Source organism: Patagioenas fasciata, chromosome 5 (genome assembly GCF_037038585.1).
Source record: "Patagioenas fasciata isolate bPatFas1 chromosome 5, bPatFas1.hap1, whole genome shotgun sequence".
In the NCBI taxonomy this organism is placed as follows: domain Eukaryota; kingdom Metazoa; phylum Chordata; class Aves; order Columbiformes; family Columbidae; genus Patagioenas; species Patagioenas fasciata.
In genome coordinates, this window is record NC_092524.1 from 1,655,352 (window position 1) to 1,677,092 (window position 21,741).

Consider the following 21,741-nt stretch of genomic DNA (forward strand, 5'->3'; position numbering starts at 1 on the left):
TCCCTAAACGAAAAAAGCAGTAGGAAGGAAAAGGGAATGTACACTCGAGCTGTTTGGGTCAGTTAAGATTTGATGAGCCTTTTGCTCCTCCTCAAATCCAGCCGGACCCACTATAGAGCCGGCTTCAAACAGAACAGAATATCACACTTCTTATCACACATCGGAGACAACCAAAGCAAAAAGCTCCCAACATCCCCGCGTCTTCCCAGTCAGGCAGCAACCGAGCTTTACAGGACATCAGCAAAAATCCCTCCCGAGTACTCATTTAACAAGACCAATTCTCCCTTTTTGGGCAGAGAGGAATAAAGCAGCGTATACAGGACTCGGATGCCTCTGTGTCTCTCCCTACACCTACCAAACACACACGGCAGATGCTTCAGTGCGGCACTCAAGTTTTGGGGAATCATTTGAGGTTTTTGTCCCTCTTTTCTTTCTCTGGTGAGCTCCTGCAAACCCCCACGGGCGCTGCTCAGGCTGTGGGGCTCTTTGGGCAGGAGAACAGGACAGCTGCTCAGAACTTCCCTTCCCAGCCATTACTGACACATCAACTGGGGGAAGCTGCTTCCTGACGCCTCCCTTGGGCTCTCCCATCGCTCTCCATCAGCAGACGTGCGCACGCAGCCAGCGCCGCATCCCATCGCCGTCTCCAAAGAGAATCTCCATAGAGATGGGATTTTAGTTCCTGTTGATTTGGTTTGTAATGTTCCCTGTCCTGCGTTGCCACCAAACGGGGCTTCCTGCCTTAGCAAAACCACAAACCTCAGGAGATCTGTAATACTGGTTTCAAAATGAAAACGAAGCCTTGGGGGAATGAGTAACTAGTTGCCTGTCTGGTAACCCAGAGGGATAGGAATTGAAGGAAGATTTCAGAAATTAGCACAACGGATTCAGGAACATGGTTTTAGATAAAACCCATCTTCTGTATAACCTGTGAGGATAAAAAGAAAACCAATACTCACTAAGTCTCGTCCAAAAGCTTGAGAAAGCACCATTTCTTGCTCCAATTTCTTCTTGATGTACTCAGCAGACAGCACCATTCCCTGAGGGGAACACAAACAGAACGGGATGGAAACGATTGATCTAAAGGCCCAGCAGCCCCCAATGCTGCGCAGAGCCCCACGGCGCGGGCAGCGCTGGGGAACCAACACCGAGCCCCCTCCAGATTTAGGAACAGACTTCATTAGGCACAAGTCTTGGCTCGCTGGTTACCGGAGCCACGCTGGTTGGAAGTAATGACAGTTCTTCAATTAAGATAATACTCAAAGGCCCTATTCCTGGGCTCACGCTGCGAAGTCTAGAGAAAAAACACCACCACGACATAAACCAACCCGTTTCTTAACACAAGGCTGTGTATCTGTGGTTCAGGAGATAACGGGACTTGTGGTAGAATGGAAAAAACAACTTGGATTTTCTGCGCCCTTAGCTGTGAAACTGCGCTCCTCCATTCAAACCCCTGAATAAAAACAGGGACCGGCCTCACGAGTTTACAAGGAAAATAAAGCAAATACCAAAGCTCTGCTGGAGGGAAAAAGTGGCAGCAGTATCTGGATACAGAGAGTTATTGATGACTGGAGAACGCAGCAACTCTGAAATGGATTCAGCTGTCAAAGGATTAAAGGTTTTTATTCACTAGAAGCTGAGACCTGCTGGGAGATGCCAGACAAGCTGAGAGTTTGGTTCTGAACGTTCATCCTCTCCGCCAATGGCTGCACCTGGATGCTGTTTCTCCCTCCGGGTAATAATTACCAGTGCAGTTGAGCTGTTAGAAACCAGCGAGTAGAATTGGGTGTGTTGTGTAAATCCTCAGTTTTACCTTTAGTTTAATTCAGCGGTGAGTGAGCCTGAACGGCAAAGGCTAAAAACCAGCGGTGTAGTCCAGGGTAAAGAGAAATCAGCTAATTGGGTGATCACAGACCTCAAATAATACTTGCCACTGCCTGTGTTGGCCAAAAACCAGGGCACATCACCTCCTCTGCTGTTCCCCTACCTGAAAACAGTTTAAGGCCGAAGTGAATGGTATTGAGCGCCGTTTAATCTTGGAGATATAAAAAGAATTCACGGCCATCTCAAAAAGCGGCGTTTTCAAAGCCCTCGGTATCAAACGCCCCATCAAAGCCAATGTGAGCGGTGAAGAGAAGGAGCAGAGTGTGGGTGACTCCCCGGGCCCGCCCGGGGACACCTGAGTGTCACCAACCCTCGGCAAAGAGCGGATGCCGCCTGGTTTATGTCCACGTTCCATTGCGTTCTGGAGTCTCCGTTTCCAACGTGGCTAATGAGAAGTGAACGGCACACTGCTTACATAAAGTTCTAGCGTGACTTTAGGATTCTATTTCGGAAAAGCATGACCTAAATCCGTGGTGATATCGCTAATGGGCTGTTAGTCAGCCTTACAGCGAGATTTTTGATAATTAAAGTGTATTCTAATAGAGACAGTGATTTTAATATTATGGAATGAGACTTTTATCACTGCAAAGTTACATTTAGACTTTGCGTTACAACGGATGTTGTTTCATAAGTTTCGAAGGAATAAAACTATCCGAGCTTCATTTTCCAGCCTCACAGGTAAATCACCAAACAAACTGGAGATCTAGGGAAGCAAAATGGAAGTCATCTGTATTTCTTTGTAGTCTGAAGGCAGAGAAAAGAGCTTGAAAGCTGTTGCTCTTACTGATGTATGGAACTGGTGAGAGCTGCTCCCAGGGCTCAGTGGATTCTTGTCCCCAGGGATGGCTCAAAACCACAAAAACCAGCCCACGCGGGACACGATCAGCAGGAAAAAGAACCCAAATCAAACAATTTGCAGGAAGCTCCTGAACAGCCAAGTCCGCTTCTCCAAATTAAATGTGTTAGCAAGACACTTCATTTATTTTTGTATTAAAGTTGGCTGCTGGACATTAAAAATGCAGCAAGACAGGCTTTTTAAATTCTGTTATCTCCGTTAGTTTCCCTCGGGAATCAACAGTACGTTATTGTCTGAGGATTAATATCGGTAATAATTTAAGACAGAGCTATGTTTCTGTACCAGGAAGAACCCAAAGAGAAATAACACAAAGGCCAAATAAAAAACTCCATCTAGAACAAAGGGGATGATCCAATAATGTTTTGTATAAGTCACCAGCATTTGAATATTTTCACACAGATCAAAAGCAATGGCAGCTGCTGCAAGGATCTATTACTCTTTTTTCTGCACATTAAAGAACAAATTCCCTTTGCTCCCCTTTCTTTTCCTTTTACCTTTCTTTGTACAAACTGCTGATCACTCTGATTGTACAAAGTCATTTGGAGCTCAATTAATCAGTACAAAAACCAAGGGATATTATAATTGACAGCAGACATAACGCTCCAGCAGCATTAAACATTCACACAGCTAAATATCAGTTACCTGACAAAACAACACCTCATTTATTTCTGTTTCCATAACATATTCTATTGAATCGCTGGGTTAATTTCCTCATGTGGGGGAAAACAAAGGAAATACCCATAAGCCAAATAGCAGGTACACAACATTTGTTTTCAAAACCAGCCAATCTGGGAGACCTGGAGACTACAGAGGGCCCAAAACGACACTTTCTTAGGTGACCACGTCTCCAGCTCAACGTCGGAGGAACAGGTTTCCAGTTTGTGTTTTCTCTTGCCCGATCTGGCACCGCATCTTGAGATGCTGCCAAATTCCCCATCAGCTTCCAACCCGGCATGTGTGCCGTCACTTTGCCGCACGGGGGGCAAAGGTGAGCTCTATAATAAATGGATTTAGCCAGCCCGGCCCTGATCGCCAACACGGACACGCAGCATCCGTCTCATTACCCGGACAGAAGTCCCGCCAGCGTCCTTGTGCCAGGGTCAGTGACTACCGCCTCGCGACGGAATTTTAAACACATTCTCAGAGCTCGATTGCTAATTCTGAAAAGGTCATTGGAAGGAAAAGTCATTTGAATGACTCCAATAATTCTGTTCTAGGTCTCCACAGATGCTTTTTGCAGTTTGGTGTTTACTAATTGCATGGGGTTTTTTAATTACAGACACACCTTGTGTCCCAGCCACGTGCCATGGTGCCCCTCGACTGGCAGGCGCTCTGCATCCCCGGTCAGGTCGGTCAGCGCGTCCTGGAAGGAAAGGAGTCACCAAATTATAGGGGTGACAAACAACACGGGAGAGTCAGGAACGTCTCAGAACCTCCTAAAACTCCGCCAGAGCGCCCAAAGCTACGCGAGGCCACCGCACTTACTTTTGGAGAGAGAGTTCCCCGGATGCTAATGACCACCTTCTTCTTCTCGTGGTCCACAGCCACATAGAAAGGCGTTTCGTAAACCTGGAAAAGATCCACTGCTGTAATAAGCAGGTGGGACATTCCTGCTTTATTTATTCTGCTCAGGGCAAAGAGGAGGCAGAGCAGGCTGGTACGTTATGCCTTATGGATAAAACTCTCCTCTTAATGATCCCACTTTTGGCAGAAGCAAATATTTCTGCCCAAGTTGCAGAATTTCTTGATGGCGAGATAAGTTGGGCAGCTCTAGGGTCAAAAAAAAACCTCAAAAGGTCTAAGTTTCCTTCTTAGTCCCACTCCACAGCATGGTAATCCCTGAGGAGCCTGCCCCGAATGTGACGGGGGTGGCGGATTCTCCTTACTGCGTCGTGGCAAGACGTGTACACGATGTCCACCGAGGTCATGTTCTCATCCAAGAAGTGGCGCCGGATGGCGATGGCGTTGCAGCCGCAGCAGTTGTCCTCCTCGATGGTGACGCCGGGCGCGTAGCGGGGACGCGAGGGACAGAAACAGCAACATCTGCCGAAGGAAAAAAGGTGGGTTTGAGGAAAAGAGGAGCGTGGAAGACGCTGGGTTTAGAGCGGAGTGCCTAGAGAAAAGGGAAAGGCAGACCCTGCGCGTCACACCGGCATCCACAGGAGCGATTCCTTTCATCTGCGGGAGCTCCTGCACAAAACAGCATGAACTCGTGTTTCGGCAGCAAAAAGGGGCACTGGGAACAGTTGCAGTTTTCCTTTTGAGCAGCAGAGAGAGCTACAGGACAGCCGGTCCCCCAGGAACCAGAGCGCGGTGCGGCTGCCATCGCTGCTCAAGCGATGCTGCGCTTCACAGCGCAGTCCCACATCGCTCCTGCTGGATTTTACTGAGATCTCCATCTATTTTTAACAACAAGAAAAAGAAAACCGGTCTAGAATCATCCTAGAACCAAACCAGATGTGTAGATTTTTTTTCCTTCTTTCCTTTATGAGACATTTCGCAAATAAAAGTACTCAAAAGGGAAGATATTCCTCCTGACGGGTTCAGCAAATAAGTTGCCCGTGTAAGCGCAAAAAAAGAGAATGAGCTGACAGCATTAGGGCAGCAGAAAGTAAAGGTTTAAAACAACACACCCTGAGCTGAACTATAGCGTTGTTACCGTGAGGTGAGCATTAAACGGCACGGCAGAAAAACAATCAGAACGCAGCACAAACTGCAGCCAAATCTCGCCGATGCTTTAATAAAGATCCAAATGTCAACTCCCTGCATAGCTGGCGTGGCCAATAAATCTGATTTCTGAGCTCCAAGACGGCTCGTTTGAGTCGGTGTGAAAAGAGTCTCGTGGCAGGTGAGTTCGAACCACACAGGACTGGCACGATCCTTAGTGCGTCAGAGGGGACGGGGCATTTACAGCCCGGTTTATTTAACAAGGGAAGTGGATTAGCAACTGTGAGGAAGAAACTGAGGAGAAAGACTTAGTATGAAGGCACAGAGTTCCTAACAGATAGAAAAAGCATGAGAATGGAAAAGAGGAAAAAAGCAGGGAAGGAGAAGAAATAGAGGAGTGACAGAGAGAACAAAGTGATGAAAGAATCACTCTAAATTGGGGAAAAACAGAAGGGAAAAGGGCAGAAGAGGCAGAGTGACAGGACGGGCACTCACGAGCAGGATCTGGCCAGGCGGCAGAGTCCACACGTGGGCTTCCTCATCAGGTAGATGGGCCAGCCGTAGGCGGCCAGCGCAAACAGCATGTAGTAACACACCTCCTTGTACCGCTGCATCTCTTGCTGCAAGAAACAACAGACCCGCTGAAGGCTTCATTTTCTTTCACACAGCGAGTTTTCCTACCCTTGCCCTGTCTCCATCATCATTAGACACATGTACCTTTTTTCCGAACATCAGCCTTCTCCGATTTTCCCAAGTGGAAGGGCCCTACTGGCTGTTTAACTAAACTAGGAGTTCATTCTACAGAATGAATTAGCAAAGGAGAAGATAAACTAGTTTAAATCCCAAGAAGATAAACTCCCAAAATGTGCTGCTGCCACATAGTCACAGGCCACAAGGTACCCAGAGAGGACCATAAATCAGCACTGTAAGCTCTGCTGCCATCTCTCCCCGCACACATTCAGAAGGCTGAGCAGGATTTTAGCATTAAACCCAACACAAGCAGGTTAATCACAGAATGACTTGATCGGAGATGCTGGGATTGGATCAGTCTTGTTCTCTCTTGCAGTATTATCACCTAATCAAGGGAGTCTGCCCAATGAAGGGCTGCAAGAGCAGCATGCCAGAAGAAAAGCCACGCTTAAATTGCACAGAACAGAATGGATTTCAGGCGTTTTCACACCGAGAACTGCTGACAAGCAGCAGTCCCTGCGAGGAAGGCTCTGTTCCGCTGCAGGCAGCTCCCTGCCTTACGGAGATGGAGCTCTGCTGGTGGTGCTTCCATCTGGAGCTCGGCACGACGCTCCTGGGTGCAGCGCTCAACCTGTACCTGGGTGTGGGGAAACCGCCCATCGCCTTCCCGCATCTGAACGGAAACACGGACACTCCCCACAACACGGGGGACGGACAGATATTGCTTTAGAAGTGATGTGAAGACAAAAAGCCTTCAGAGAGCAAGCATTGTTACTATATTCCGTTGTACTAATCTCTAAGTTCTGATTATTCTAGAGAGAGGCAGAAAGGAGTAAGAGAAGTCACTGAGAAAACAGGTTACGTGGGGAAGGATGTTGAGTTTGCAAGCTCACAATCCACTGACTTACCGCGTTTTTCAGATCCAGGTACTTGGTGTTCCTGGTCACTGGCATCCCAGACAGAAAAGCTAAAATGTCATTGTTTGCCTGTAAGTCACAAACATACATGAACATTCTTCTCTATGACACCAAGACAAAAATCTATACCTGAGAAAAGTGCTGTGTAACCTGGGACAAGATCCTTCCAGCTATCAAAACCAGTTTCCTCGACCAGTTCTAATTTGGCTGTTTTTTTGGCCTAATACAACCACTGATGCCTGAACCCACCTCTGGGGGAAAACAAAACGTCATTTTCTACTGGGCTGACGATATGGAAATCCCAATGCCAGTGAACTCTTGGGAATCTAGGAGTTTTCCCCTAAAGTTCCTCCTGCAGCTTTAGCCAGATGCTGGAATCTCCTCCACATCACTCTATATGAGCAATTATCTTCTCATTTACCTTCAAGTACCCGTCAGGACCCCCTTTTGGGCTCAAGAATTAAATGACCTGCCTAGAAAACACGCTGGGTTTCGCACGCTTGACTCAGCGTTACTTGGGTCCTTGGGGTGCCTCGGAAAACAAGCTGCTAAAGTCAGTATTTTTATGTTACGGTGAGCAGCAACAGCCCATCACAGAGCAAAATAAGGTGGGCAGAGTCACGTCATTGTCACACGGGAGGTAAATCAAAGGCAGAGGGAGATACCCCCACCCACCTCGTCCAGCACGGCGCTGCGCTTCGCCCGCTGCCGCTGCCGCAGGAGAACCAGCCCCGCGATGATGTCGGACGGGACGATGTCGAGGTCCCGGAAGAACTCTGCGAACAGGTAGGCGATCTCCGAGTAGGCGTCCTGCAAAAACCCAGCCAGAGAGAAGAGTCTGGGTGCGGGGAGCCCCAAAACAGGCCATGGAATGAGAGCCAGCGCGGCAGCAACGGCCTCATTTCTGAGCCTGCTCTCCAAAACATCCACGAGATTCCTTCAGGGAGCACCGTATCTGCTCTAATCGTATTAATATCTCATGTTTATTTTACATGGTCACACTCGGAAGCCTCAGCTGAGATTGAATTTGTACCGTGCTCGGTGCTGATGTGCGGACAAGCAGAGCTCAGCGTCAAAACAGAGCAGGCAGACACGAAGGCACAGAAAGGAAACGTTTTCATCTCTATATTGTAAATAAGACAGAGGAAGCACGACGAGAACCGAGCAAATCCCAGCCCACAGTCATCTCTGCTCCTCAAAGCAACTTCATTTGAACAAAGGCTATTCTGGAAATAAACAACACAACCACAACAAAAAACACCCAAACAAAATTGCCGCAAAACCAAAACCACACTGATTTTGTCCTGTTTAACAGCCTCTTCAACTCCGGAACTCTGTCCTGGGATCATTTTGCCCCTGCTTAGCCCAGACCTCACCATCCTAGGGGCATCACGGAGGAAGCGACAGCTTTGGGATCCTGCCACTCAGCACCCTCACGCTCTTCACTACGTGATTTCAGAGAATCAATCAAACAAGCAGGAGCCACACGTGGGAGCTCTCAGGACCGAAGGAGCTGCCTGAGTCACCAGGCTTTTCCAGGTTTATCTCGGGCTACACCCAAGAAAAAGCACCCGAAAGGGAAAATTTGGAATAGGATCTGTCATTAAATGCAGAGTTCCCAGAAGAGAAGGGGACCTGACCCAAAAAAGACATCGCAGGAGGGAGAGAAGTGGAAGCGACCTGAGAGGGTCAAGCGAAGCTCCAAAGCAAAGTGACAAAGAGATTTTGAGAAAAATAAAATGTTATTTTTCCTTTTGCTCTGTACTACAAAAAAACCCCCAAAAGCCTCAGTGAGAATGGTCTGGGAGGTGGGAGATGGGCTGGATGTGAGACTGGTCAGACCAGCACGCTCAAAGATGGGGGTGACCCAGAGCTTGGACCAACACAACCGAAGTGCTGTAGCACCAGCGCTCAGTATTTTGCCTCTTGCCACCACTAAATCTTCCCTACCAAGCTCTGTCACAGCCTCACCCTCAACTTTCCATGGCATCCTTTCCTCAGCACCTCCAGCCACGTGGCCGCAGGCTTGTCTGGAGCAGCCGGAGCCGTGCACTAAGAACGGCTCCAGGAAAGGACGGGATCTCTCCAACTCTCTCCTTTGACAGGCAAGAAAGTAAATCCCTTCTCTCCGAGCAGCCTTGAAGGAAGTGACCTACATTCTTTTATCTCCGACAGACTCCTGGAGTGCAAGATTACTTTCTATCATTTTTCACTCGCCTGCAAAAGCGAGTTAAATCACCATTAAGAACGGGGCTGGAGGTGCCAGCCGCGCGGGTTGCCATGCCCGCTGTGCCTTTGAAGCGCAAACGGACCGGTGTTAACCTCTCGCACGTTACAACCGCAGTATCCTTGAAGTACTGACCCCATCAATCTTTGTGCAGCTCCTAGAAGCGCTCAAGAAGTACAAACAGCCTTGGAGTAAAATCTGACAAACCCCCATGAACTCAAAGCGACAGCAACACCCCCTTAACCCTCTGACCAAAGGAAAAGGCCACGATGGAAGTTCGACGTGTATGTTCTGTTCCGAAGGATGAATTTTTGGTGGAGAACCCAATGTTCTATTGTAGGATTGATGGTTGTGTTCTGCTACAAACCCTGCGGGCTCTGGGTTGGCAGAATCCCTGGAGATTCAGCACTTCAGACCCACGAGAAGAGATTCTTGCCCCGATGCCATCTCCACACCGCAGAACTATTTCCCAGCCTAGAGGACAATGAACATTTCTCCACGAAGACTGGGAGACAGCGATGGGTTCATTTCTGATCCATTACGTACACATTCATTCCACGCACTGTCATGCCAGGACACACAAAGTCAGAGCTTGTTCCTGCAAAGAAAAGAGCCTGGAAATTGCTCAAGCTGAATGTAAAATGGAAACCCAATAGCGCAAGGAATTTGGAGATTCTGGTATCTCCTTTTATCTCGAACTTAAAAAAGAGTAGAAACAGCCAGTCACCGCAGAATGAACAGTTAGTTTAAAAAAGGCTTGACATGAAGTGAAATATTTTGCATTCCTGAATTAAACAGAGCTGTTGAGAAAGCAGGAAAGCAGGCCATGGGGACACCGCACACGCGGCGCTGGACACCTGGGCAAGGCCAGGGGCCTCTGCTGAGAGTAACCCCGAGGAAACGCTGCTGTTTGAGCTGCCGGGACACACATAGCAGGGTGTTTTTCGGCTTTCCAGGTGAATTTTCCTAAGCAGCCCCAGCAGCTGAGCTGGCAGTCCCAGCTGGGACGTTCCCTGGGCACAGGGTGGCGTTTTACCCCGGACAGGATCAGCGGGCACGGCTGGATTTCTGCAAAAAGGGTTACAGCGATGCCAGCAACCAGGCACCGGGAAGCGCACCCCGCGGGCAGCGACACAGCGCTCCCGACAAACCCGCTAATTCCGCTCGCACCGCCTGCCATCCGCGACGAGCAAACGCTCACGGAGCCTTCACCTGACCCTCCGTTATTCCCACCCCTTTCCCTTTTGAGGTCAAAATCCCCGTCTGGTTTCTCTCCTATACAAGTTCATATCCCCTCCAATACGCTCTTTTTTCTGCTGCGTCTTTTAGGAGACCAAACACCAGGCTATATTTAGTGAGGACACCACTGATGTGGTCGGTCCCTTGATGTTTTCCCTGTCATTTTCCATGCCCTTCTACTGAAACTAAACGTTTTTCTGATGTTTTGGCCTCTGCTGTGCACTGATGTCTTTGTGGAAGTGTCCTTGATAACTCCCAGCTCTTTCCCTGAGAGGCTGTAACTAATTCAGAGCCCAGTATATGCGAGTGATTTAAATGGTTTCTTCAGATGTGTATGCATCACCTTTTCTTTTTCATTACTTTGATCACAATCCCCTGGTTCCGCTTGGTCTTTCAAGAGTTCTCAAACACTCATAATTCTGACCAACTTAAATATCACCAGCAAAATTTTCCACCTTCATACTCACATCTCCAGCAGGTCCTCACGAGTCTGGTTGAACATCACCATAAGGAATAAACCTCCTCCCACTGCTTTAAACAAGAGTGGGCTGCTCATTTTGGGGGAAGGAACATCAAGCCCCTCACCCTGGCTATAGAACAGTAAGGGGAAAATCCCAGCTGCAGCACGTGAGAAGTTCAAACTGATTATGTGCGTGTGGATATATAAATTAAGTAGTGGTTTGTGACTGTTAGTAATCCGGAAGAATTATTTTGCTGATTTTGGCAGGTTCACGTTTTCCAAGAGGCCTCTTTCCTCCTTTAGTGCATGAGACCAATGCAAACAGGAGAAACTCCCTAAGCAAACCGGCTGATAGAGGGAAACTGAAGCTGACCACAAAGCTGAACTTAAACATAGTGAAAAGGTGTATTCCTTCCACCAATATCTTAACTTCAAATTATTACCCCAGTTCACTGCAACAGAACAACTTCAGGAGAAGGATTTAACGTCGACAATATTGCTTTTCAGTGCTATCAACTTCAGAGAGTGTTCTGCAATGCTCAAAACCAGAGGATTAAGATTCCTTGTGCCTCCAGATGGCAAAGAACACCCCCAGGGAAATGAGCACACAGGAGGTATTTGGTACCTACCGACTGGGAGTCTTTTGTCCGCGTGCAGCAAAGAAACACTTTGAGGCGGCGCGTCCAGCTGCTGGCCTGGCCCTCTTCCAGCCGGTGTCTGCAAACAAAGAGCAGGGGACACGTGAGGACGGGCAGGACAACGCGGCCGCAAGGAGCAGCATGCAACGCCAAGTTACGCCGTCACCGGTAAAACGCGCGTTAAACCAGGTTCTTATCACAGTATGTTTGGGATTGGAAGGGACCTCGAAAGCTCATCCAGTCCAATCCCCCTGCTGGAGCAGGAACGCCTAGGAGAGGTCGCACAGGAACATGTCCAGGTGGGTTTGAATGTCTCCAGGGAAGGAGACTCCACAACCCCACCTGGGCAGCCTGGGCCAGGCTCTGCCACCCTCACTGAGAAGTTTTTTCTCAAATTTAAGTGAAACCTCTTATGTTCCAGCTTGATCCCATTACCCCTTGTCCTGTCCTTGTTTGCCATTGAGAAGAGCCTGGCTCCATCCTCGTGGCACTCACCCTTTATATATTTATAAACATTAATAAGGTCACCCCTCAGTCTCCTCTTCTCCAAACTAAAGAGACCCAGCTCCCTCAGCCTTTCTTCGTAAGGGAGATGCTCCACTCCCTTCAGCATCTTTGTTGCCCTACGCTGGACCCTCTCCAGCAGTTCCCTGTCCTTCTGGAACTGAGGGGCCCAGAACTGGACACAATATTCCAGATGGGGTCTCACCAGGGCGGAGTAGAGGGGAAGGAGAACCTCTCTGAGCTACTGACCACCCCCCTTGTAATACACCCAAGGATGCCATTGAGCTTCCTGGCCACAAGGGCCCAGTGCTGGCTCATGGTCACCCTGCTGTCCCCAGGACCCCCAGGTCCCTTTCCCCTACACTGCTCTCTAGTATGTAATTTCCCAACCTATACTGGAACCTGGGGTTGTTCCTGCCCAGATGCAGGACTTATTCTTCTACTTATCCTTGTCTAGTGAAGGCATGGAGACCACACATAGACTAACTCAGCTCATTTAGTAGGAAAGGAATTTACACATCTGGTGTCCTGCCTGTATGAGACGTTGTAACGGAGCCACTGTCCTGCGATATCCGCTGGCAGCAGGGTGTCCAACAGCCCCATGTACTCTGGGTAGAAGAAAAACCCACGTGTAATTTGGCAGCTGCATCATGTGCCAGGAGGTACCAGCGCTCAGGAGGAAAACTCTGCCTTGGGATGAGGGCTGGGGATGGTACAGAGGACCCTGAGCATTTACTATGAGAGGAGTTGAGCAATTTTTTCCAATAAGTAGCTTATTTGGGGGAAAAAATATATATATTTATTAAACATAGAGTCTCAGAACCAAAACAATCTGCACTCTTTATTCAAGTACAGAGCATAACTTGAATCAAAAAAAGGAAAGCAAGGTAAAGGTTCTCTTTCAAATTAGAAAAGGTTAAAAAAAAGGCTGAATACAGAAGGTTTAGCTCAACCCACATTTGGTGTATGTGACACTTCAATTTCAGCTTCAAAATTAGCTAGTTGGACAAGCCTATTTAAAATGAACTACAATGAGCTTGTCCTAGTTCCTACATCTGCAGGGTGACGGTCCTGTGGGTCTGACCGGCAAATCTGCAAAGAAGCCTTGGCTCAGGTCAGGCTTAGCAAGGCTCAGCTGGGTGACTCTGATTCTGTCAAGTCCAATGCTCCTCTAACACCGGCTCCTTTTGTAAGGTGAACCCAGACTAGCGAAAAAACCAACCAAACACAAGGACCGTTTCTATTTTGCGGCAAGCGACCACATGAGGAAAAGCCCAAGCACGGAAAGTGGGTTGCACCTGGAAGAAAAAGATGCTGGTAAAGGAGCATTTGCCTGGAACAGAAGGAGCAGGCACCGCAGGGCAATTCATCAACTCGCACCTGAGCATTTCAAACCATCTATAACCTCTGAGAAAGGCTCCGGGAGAGGAAGACGAGCGCCTTGGCTGGAGCTGGAGGGACTCGCTTTGCTCCAGCACACACCAAAGAACCCGGGCAGCAACCAAAGAGCTTCACCGCGGGGGCTGAGCGAGCACGTGCGCCCGGAGCCCTTTCCGTTCCAATTCCTCCTCCCTAGCGCTCAACTTCCACACCTTTCGTACGAGCCCTAAAAAGTGAGTTTCTTAGCAAAAGCCTCAGCGCCATTAGCTGAGCCTTTTGTTCGGTTGGTTTATTTTCTTCGCCCTGCAAGAACATAAAAACCCACACGTATCACGATGCTGCTGGGGAAGGAAAACCACCGAGTAAAAGCCCAATAGCTACAGAAAAATACCGCAAAAAGGTCTCCTTAATGTGACAAATACATTGAGTTTTCCATAAGTTACGATAGAGGGAATAAAGCTCAGATGAAGCGTAACACAAAGGTTAAGCTACTGCTGTACATCCAAGGGCACATCCCACTGCAGCCATATGGATTTCAACAGGCCCTCAACGTCTTACGGGATCATAACCCAAAAAGAGGCAGAGAATTGCATAATATATTCTTTGGAAAGAATTGCTTTGAGCGAGTGGAGAATTTCAAAATATACTCTGTGAAAACAATTGTTTTAGTAGAGAACACACAGTAAAATTTTATGTTTCCCTTTCCCACCATAGCCCAGAGCGCTTTGCTTGTTTAACATCTGTTAACGCTCCCTTTCTAGAGTGAAAAATCTGCAAACAGAAGGAACCAGCTCTCCAAAAATGTCACAGGCCTGGAGGGAAAAACCTGGGCCCGGCCCAAAGGACAAACACCTTCACTCGCTTGGCTGGGATCTCAAATCTCCTCACAGAGGAGATAAAGGCAATCAAAACAAGTCCAAAGATTAAGCTTTGCCATCTGTGGTTCGGCTCCCCTTTGGGAAAAAGCATCTTTGACGTGTGGGGTGCGAGACCTGTGGTGTTGTCACAGCTCCTCGTCCCGATGACGACGCAGCGTCGCACACGTAAGGTTAACGGGGCACTAACGCAAAAAGTTTGGTGTTAGCAACATTTTGGAAAGGGTAGGAAAATCGTCCTACATTCTGCAATTAAAAAAACTGGCTCCTTCAAACAAAACGCGCTGCACCATCCTTAGAAAAGCCTGTTTTTTCCTCAAAGAGACAACCTGAAGGATCCCATTTCAAGCCACTGGAAGAGCCTGTATTCAAAACACCCCTTGAATGTACATTCCCAACCAGAAATGCAAAATTTGCAAAGTATCTTTTAAAAAGCCCCATTTTTTAGCATTCAAAGCCTAATGCCCTCCAGTCCCACAAAGCCACATTCCTCGCTGACAGTCACATATGTCAGGACTGCATTAGAAAACAAAGCCTGTTTGTGTTGTCCCGCTACTGGAAAAAACACTTCTGAGAAATGCCTTGCTTGGTGAAAAAAGCTTTCATATCCCCATCTGGGCAGCGAGAAGATGTAATCAATTCTTAATTAAAAGATGTGACTGCCAAGACAAGAGAAATTGCTTCTTGGCCAAGAGCAAATACAAGAAACCTCAGGCTAAAAAGGTTTTATTTTGAAGACAAAAATAAAAGAAGGGGTTTTGGAAGATGGTGCTGCCTCCATTTAAGCAAAATTTAAGCACTGGCTCAGTGCTACAGGCAAAACGCTGCTATGGGATGGGCAAACGAGCTGCCGTGGTCAGCACTGGCTCAAGGGGCTCGTAAGGATTCCCCAAACCAGCGACTAATGTGCAATCCAGTTGGATACCGCATCACTTCGCCTCTTTGGGATGCAGATGCCCACACGCAGCACCTGACACCCTGAGCCGCATCCTTCCCAAGCCACCCCCAGCAAAGGGGAGCGATGCCTGAGGCTGAACAACCCCAGAAAACGAGGCAGGAGGAACGGCGAGAACCAAAACCAGCAGGACACCCTTCCGAAAACGCCGTTTTACCGCAGGTTGTACGTCCTCAGGTTGCGCTGCCTCCGCTTCGTGGCGCGCAGTTTGACGAAGGTCCGGCCCGTGGGGTCGAAGACGCACAGGACCGTGATGCAGACGCTCAGGATGACGACCCAGTTGCAAACCACCATTCCTGCAGAGAGAAACCAGAAATCAGCGGCTCTGCCCGGGAGTCCTGGCAGCATCGCTTCTTGCTTTTCACAACAAGCACACCAGACCCACCTCTCTATGTTACCCCAAATATTCTTGCGGGCAGCTACAGCAAAAGGAAACTCTCCGGGAAAGCTGAACCACAGCTGGGGTTTCCAGCTGTTTTAGGAGACTGCCTGTGTATAAGGCTATTAAATAAACTATCTAGGGGCTGCAACATCAGCGTATCTCCCACCAGGAGACTGAAAAGGAGTTCTAGGGAAACAGTAAAACCATTTTAAACGGCAAAAGGGAAGCAGGTCTTGCAGAGTCCCCAGCCAGACCCTTTCATGGGAACGGGAATTCTTGCCTCGGCGCAGACAGCGCAAACAAATGAATAGAACGAGTGTTCTGAGCAATAACGTCTCGGGGAAACAAGCACCACATTTTACAGCTACCATCCACTTCCAACAATCGATCCCCACAAGCAAAAATGAATCAGCTCTCCGGGGCGAGAGGATGTCTGCAAACACACAAACCGCCTTCCCCATACGCACCCAACGTGACGCTCTTTGCCGTGAGATCGTTGCAGGACGCGTAGTACTGCGTTAGCCAAACGATGCCCACGATCGCGTACACGAACTCAATCACCAAGATCGCTGCAACAAAAGGAACACAAGGACAGTAGCAGCATCTTCCCGACCACCTCTCCCCATCTTTTGGAGGGGAAACTCAAAAATAGGTTCTTTAGCATAGAAGAAATGACTGCAGGACAGGGACCCAATGCTTTGGAAGGTGATATTGAAGAAAATGAGCCAAAATTGTGATGTGTCCATAACGCTAATGACTCCTAAGTGACAAAATGACATGCACACAGAGCTGTCGGTGCCCTGGGCTGTATGGGTGTGAATCAGACGGACAGACCTCCTGTCCATGCCAGTGGAAGCGCTGAGGTAACGAGAATCACCACCTAACGGTGCTGAGCTCCCAACCACCTCAGACAGCCGCCCCGCTTCAAAGACGGGAAACAGAGTCGTGTGTGTCCAGGATTAATCCTGCTGAGTACGCTCAGCAAATGTTCCCAGCGCCTCTGCCCTTTGCAGCCCCTTCCATACCCGTTCCCAGGGCGCAGTCCTTAAAGAATCATTTACCGGCTCCTCGGTTTTGCGTGTTACCCCGGTAATGGGCAAGAAACCGGGGCTGACAGTGGCTCCCCGAGACAACACAGTTGGCAAACGCTGCTCTGAAGTGCCCATCCTCACGCTTTCCTTCCATATGACAACCCCAAAGTCCAGGTGGGAGCAATCAGGTGTGAAGAGGGTAAAGCAAGGCCCAGCAAGCCTTCAGTGGAGCTGAGACTAAACCCACACTCCAGCCTAGCCAAACAGTGATCCACCCTCCTTATCTCCATGTTAGCACAGGATCTTTCCCTAAGTGGGTTATTACAGACTCTCAGCAGCCTGGAAAGACCAGTTCCAAGAGCTACATAACAAAGAGTTTTCAACAGCAGGTTCCAAATCAGCCCAGCCTATGTTCTTACATTGAGCTGGGCTTTGCCGTGGTTCGTCTCCCCTCTGAGATTATCCATGCAGGATGGGAGCAGCAGCGGCACAGGAGATTTTCCTGGGTTCAGACTGGAGTTCTTTCCCTAAATTCATACGCACTAAAGGGCACATGCTGAAAATGGGACAGTCACGGGGCCCTTGCCCACACAACGGTCACACTCCTGTTTCTATCATCAGAACTGATGAAGCTATTAGCAGTAAAAAGCCCCAAGAAACAAGCATCTACCAGACCCAAGATACAGTGCAAATACAGATCCTGAGCACATGTATAGCTTAATGCAGAGAAGGAAGAAAAGTGGATGTTTCTTGGGGAGGAAAATGGCTCTTTGGGTTCTCTCTGCCTCCCTCGTCCCATTTAATCTGGTTTTAACGGAGTGTTCCTCAAACCGCTGGGCTCTATGTGCTTCCCTAGGGAGCCCGCAGTGTGTCTGGGAACTGGAGAGAGATTTGTTTGCTGTTCATGTTAATGATTTGCACTGAGCACTCCGAGGCGGAAATGTCTCCCAGACAGAGCTTGCAAGCAGAGTTACCCATATTTCAGCGAATTCTGCAGGAAAACAATCCAGCAAACACAGAGATGCAAAAACACGAGATGCTTTGTATGGAATGACTTTGACTCTGTATTTCCAAAAGACTTTTCCTCTTAAAATCTCCACTCAGCACAGAAAAATCTGATTAAGTTTCTGTACCTGGAAGACAACGGAACGGAGGAGGGATGACAACCTAAAAGGGAAGCCCTGAATGAAATCAAGGAACAATCTCTCTTCTGATTTAGTTCTTGGTGGGTGAGGACAACAGGAAATGTTTTTTAGGAAGATAAATATGCACTCGAAGAGAGAGGAAGCGATGGGTGAGCAGGTGGTAAACCTATTTATCTCACACAAGTATCAAAGCGGGGGTTGCTGGTTGGAGAGGTGCATCACACGAGCCAAGAGGTCAAGTGCACGGCTCAGGGTAGGTGGGTGCAGACTTCGGTGTCTGTGTGACAGGCGAGGACGGGCCCGGGCCCGGGGGTCAGAACCACCGTGATCTGCACAGACGTAACGCCTGTATCACAGCAAAACGCATGGAGAAAAGCTGGGGGAGAGGTGTAGATGCATGGTGCTGCGGCAGCTCTGCGCCGCGAGGCAGAAGGGGAGCATATTTTGTCAGAGGAAAAGGATGTACCTGCATGGCAATGAGGATGACAAGTTAAAGGTTTGCTAGAAAGATATTTGGGGCATTGCGTGAAAGTCTTCCAGCAATGACAGGGCGCAGTATATGTGATGTATTCGGATGCATATCACATCCGAGTGGCCATCTGGATGTCTTTCAGAAGCCGCGTGTTTGTCAGGGTGTGGGGAGAGGAGACTTGTGCGTAAGCAGATGGCAGAGTGGAGGCTGAGTCACCCGGAGGGCTCCGGCCGCTGCCTCTTACCCAGTCTGACATAGAGCACATACTGCATGGAGTCCCGGGGCTCTGTGTACAGGATGCTGCCCCGCATGCTGAGCCAGATGATTGCCACCTCCGCGATCATACAGCTGAGCAGGATGCCCAGGTAGCCCCTGCCGTGGTCCACCAGGTTAAGCGAGCAGGTCTCGTTGGGGTTGTACACCAGCCCAAAGAGCACCACGGAGAGGATCACGAACCTGCCAGTCACAAACCAGCTCGTTACCAAAATAAAAGCTGAATGTAATATCCCACGCCTGCTCTCCTCACAAAGCTACTGAGGTTCCTCAGTGTCCCAGAGCTATTTGTAACTAATATTAATTTCTTCTGGAAATCTCCTCCCTGCAAGCCATCCAGAGGCCCTGCTACCCCCGTCAGAACAACGGGATGATTTGTCAAGTTACATTATTATCCCACGGGATCTGCCACTCCAATTGTTTTCCCTGAGCCCTCGTACAGAAACACGGCCCCAAACTCCAGACAACAACCTTGGGCAGTGCTGGAGGATACAGGGAGCTCTGGTCAGGATCCCTCTTTGGAACTGGAACTAAAACTCAGATTAGAACTTATTCAAAGGACCAGAAGCTGCAAATATGCTGGTGTCTGTCAGAAATGCCCCAAACAAACCTTCCAGCTGCATGTATAAGCAGAGGAAGAATTACAGCTGCAAGAAAGGGGAAAAGCAAAGAGAATCCATGGAGGAATTCAAACCATCACTCTGCCTTTCTCACTTACCAGGTGGTGTGCAGGAGGAAAAGGAAGACGGCTGGCAAAACCAGGTCATCGCTGCCTACAGACCAGCGCCGGCGGAACACGACAATCCCTGGCATGGCTAGCGGGTCTGAGGGAGTTCAGCAGGCACGACACTCACCTCCTGCAAAAGAACAGAATCAAAGATGCCTCTGACCCTCTTCACCCCCTCCGGAGAGCCCCGCACCAGCACAAGGGCTGCAACTCAGAGCTGTTTTATTTGCCATCAGATGGCAAAGCTGCTTCCTCCCAGCACCAGGGGGCACAGCAGGCTCCAGAAGGACAGCGCAGGAGAGAAGGGATGGTTTAAAAGTGGGAAGTATCAGGGGAAGCAGGTGTGCAACTCACTGAACATAATCACCATTCGCCCAGCTCCACTTCACAAGATTACTTGGAATCCTGTTAGGGCTGCACGTTGGTGGGCAGGCACCGTGGGCTGCTCCGGACAGGTTAGCCTGGACTTAACTCTAAAGAGAGCCCTATTCCCATGTTCTTCCACCTGCTGCCTGCCTCTTCTCTTCTTGTCCCAACAGTTCCATCCCTCACTTTGCTCAGTAAGCCAAAATACCCATTAGCAGTTAGCGGCGGCATCTGGGAAAGCTATTGAGCGGTTCCCAAGAGCAAGCACTTACAGCAAGAGCTCCTAGGAGATCTCTCCCTCGCCCTGCCAGCTCCACATCTCCTTTGTGTTCACACTGGCCCTGGCAAGCGCTAACAATTAAAAGGCCGAAGATTGAGGGGCTGGCTGTTCCTCCCCACGTTTTGTTTATGCTCCTATTTTTAAAGCTTCGCAAAGCAGCCGTGGTATAAGTCACAAGACTGCAGAGGGCTGTCCAGACACCTCCTCCCAGCGCGGCTCTCCCACACCATTCCAGCTCTGTACTTACTCCAGTCCCCGTCCAATGTGCCGGAGCAGCTCAGTCCCTCCCTGCAGCACAGCCCGACCTCCCTTCCGCAGTTCTTGTACAACACGCTTCAACCGGGACTTATCTGGATCTGTCAACCTGTGGTTTCTGAGATCGTGTCTATGCGGTCTGCCCATGACCAGCAGCCATGCCCTGACTGCAGCGGTCACTCCCGTCCCCGTTTTCCGTGTCCTAAACCCTGTCACACTTCTTACCTGTACCCTCCTGTGCCACCACAGGCCAGGGGACAGCACCCCTTGGCCTGTGCCGCTCTGCTCCGTGCCACCACCTCAAAAGTGCCATGTTCTCCCAACGGGTACAGCTCAGTCCCAAATCACAGCACTTCTATTCCATCCCCACTGACCTCCCAGTCTTCACGTTCACACGCTGCCGGAGGCTCCATCCATGACCTGCGGCCACCACGTCGCTCCAAAGCGGCATCTCCAAAGTAATAACTGCTCTTTGCACTGATCTGGCAATTTGCTGGCTCACAGAGGCAAAAATCACAGTGTCCGCATCTGTTACTGACAGTGTAATCAGGATTTCCAACAGCATTTCAGAGGGAATGTCGTCTGCTGTACCTCATACACCAGGCAAAACCAAAAAAAATTGAACTTGTGTCTCTAATTTAGTGCTCTGGGTAAAAAAATAGGGGAGGTGTGACATGATCTAATCTAAACCTTCAAAGTAACACGAGTGTTGGTTTTGTCACAGAGCACAGACAATCAGGGCACCAATGGTAAAGGAAGCTGCCTTGTCCTACTCAAACCTCTTCACAGCCAGGTGTGGTCACCCCATCACTCACCTACCGTGCAGAACAGCTCAAATCAGAGGAGTTTCCCTCCTGTACCCATGGACCAGACTTTCCTACCCATTTCACTCACCAAGCCTTGAAAACCTACCCAAATCCCCCACACTTCCCGGGAGATTCCATAGTTAAGAGGCTGACACACTTCCCGCACGTTACTCACTTGGGTGAAGGAAACGCTCTATTCCCCAAACAAAGCAAAATCTGAAATGACATCACCATTTGGATTCACACTTCCTCAGCACAGAATAATCAGTACATCGCAGCTCTACCTTCAAACTGCTCACTCCTCTGGCCATCTGGTGACTTGTGCCAGCCTCGCCGTGAATAACCCGCCTGCCTGTCAATACATCGCCTGTACCAAACACTGGTATCTTGGAATATCGCTAACGCAGCTCCATAAGCGGCTCCATCGCGGCAAATCCCGGCCGAGCCCAGACCTCGGTTCCATCGTCCCTCGCTGCGTCCCACGAACTCCTCCAGCTCTCTGGACACGAACCATGGTGCTCTGCCCGCTCTCAACACCCTCTGCTGCTGTTAAGAGGCAACGCGTGGCCAAGAGCAGCAAATACCTCATGTGCATTCCTTGGCGGCAGCAACAGATGGGGACGGAGCCGAGCGGGCTGTCACTCACTGTCACACTCACCGTGGGACTGTCACTCCAGCTGTAACGCTTACCAGGCTCCCCCGGCACCGCTGA

The 21,741-nt window shown here is 49.3% G+C and overlaps 1 protein-coding gene across 6 annotated transcripts in view; it reads right to left on the reverse strand.

Moving 5' to 3' along the window:
* Positions 1-21,741, reverse strand: part of DAGLA (diacylglycerol lipase alpha) — a 61,606-nt gene that overhangs the window by 14,892 nt on the left and 24,973 nt on the right. For 5 of the 6 annotated variants that reach the window (XM_065838914.2, XM_065838915.2, XM_071808718.1 and 2 more), the window contains 12 exons: positions 19,314-19,452; positions 18,567-18,778; positions 16,142-16,243; positions 15,450-15,588; positions 11,570-11,657; positions 7,690-7,824; positions 7,006-7,083; positions 5,903-6,027; positions 4,627-4,783; positions 4,226-4,309; positions 4,026-4,103; positions 960-1,040 (listed from right to left, as the gene is read on the reverse strand). In XM_065838914.2, the coding sequence (XP_065694986.1) occupies positions 960-1,040; positions 4,026-4,103; positions 4,226-4,309; positions 4,627-4,783; positions 5,903-6,027; positions 7,006-7,083; positions 7,690-7,824; positions 11,570-11,657; positions 15,450-15,588; positions 16,142-16,243; positions 18,567-18,778; positions 19,314-19,408 (1,374 nt within the window). In that variant the 5' untranslated portion in view covers positions 19,409-19,452. Of the gene's footprint in view, positions 1-959; positions 1,041-4,025; positions 4,104-4,225; positions 4,310-4,626; positions 4,784-5,902; positions 6,028-7,005; positions 7,084-7,689; positions 7,825-11,569; positions 11,658-15,449; positions 15,589-16,141; positions 16,244-18,566; positions 18,779-19,313; positions 19,453-19,676; positions 21,280-21,741 lie in introns of those variants that run through there. The other variant, XM_071808720.1, reaches the window with a different exon arrangement.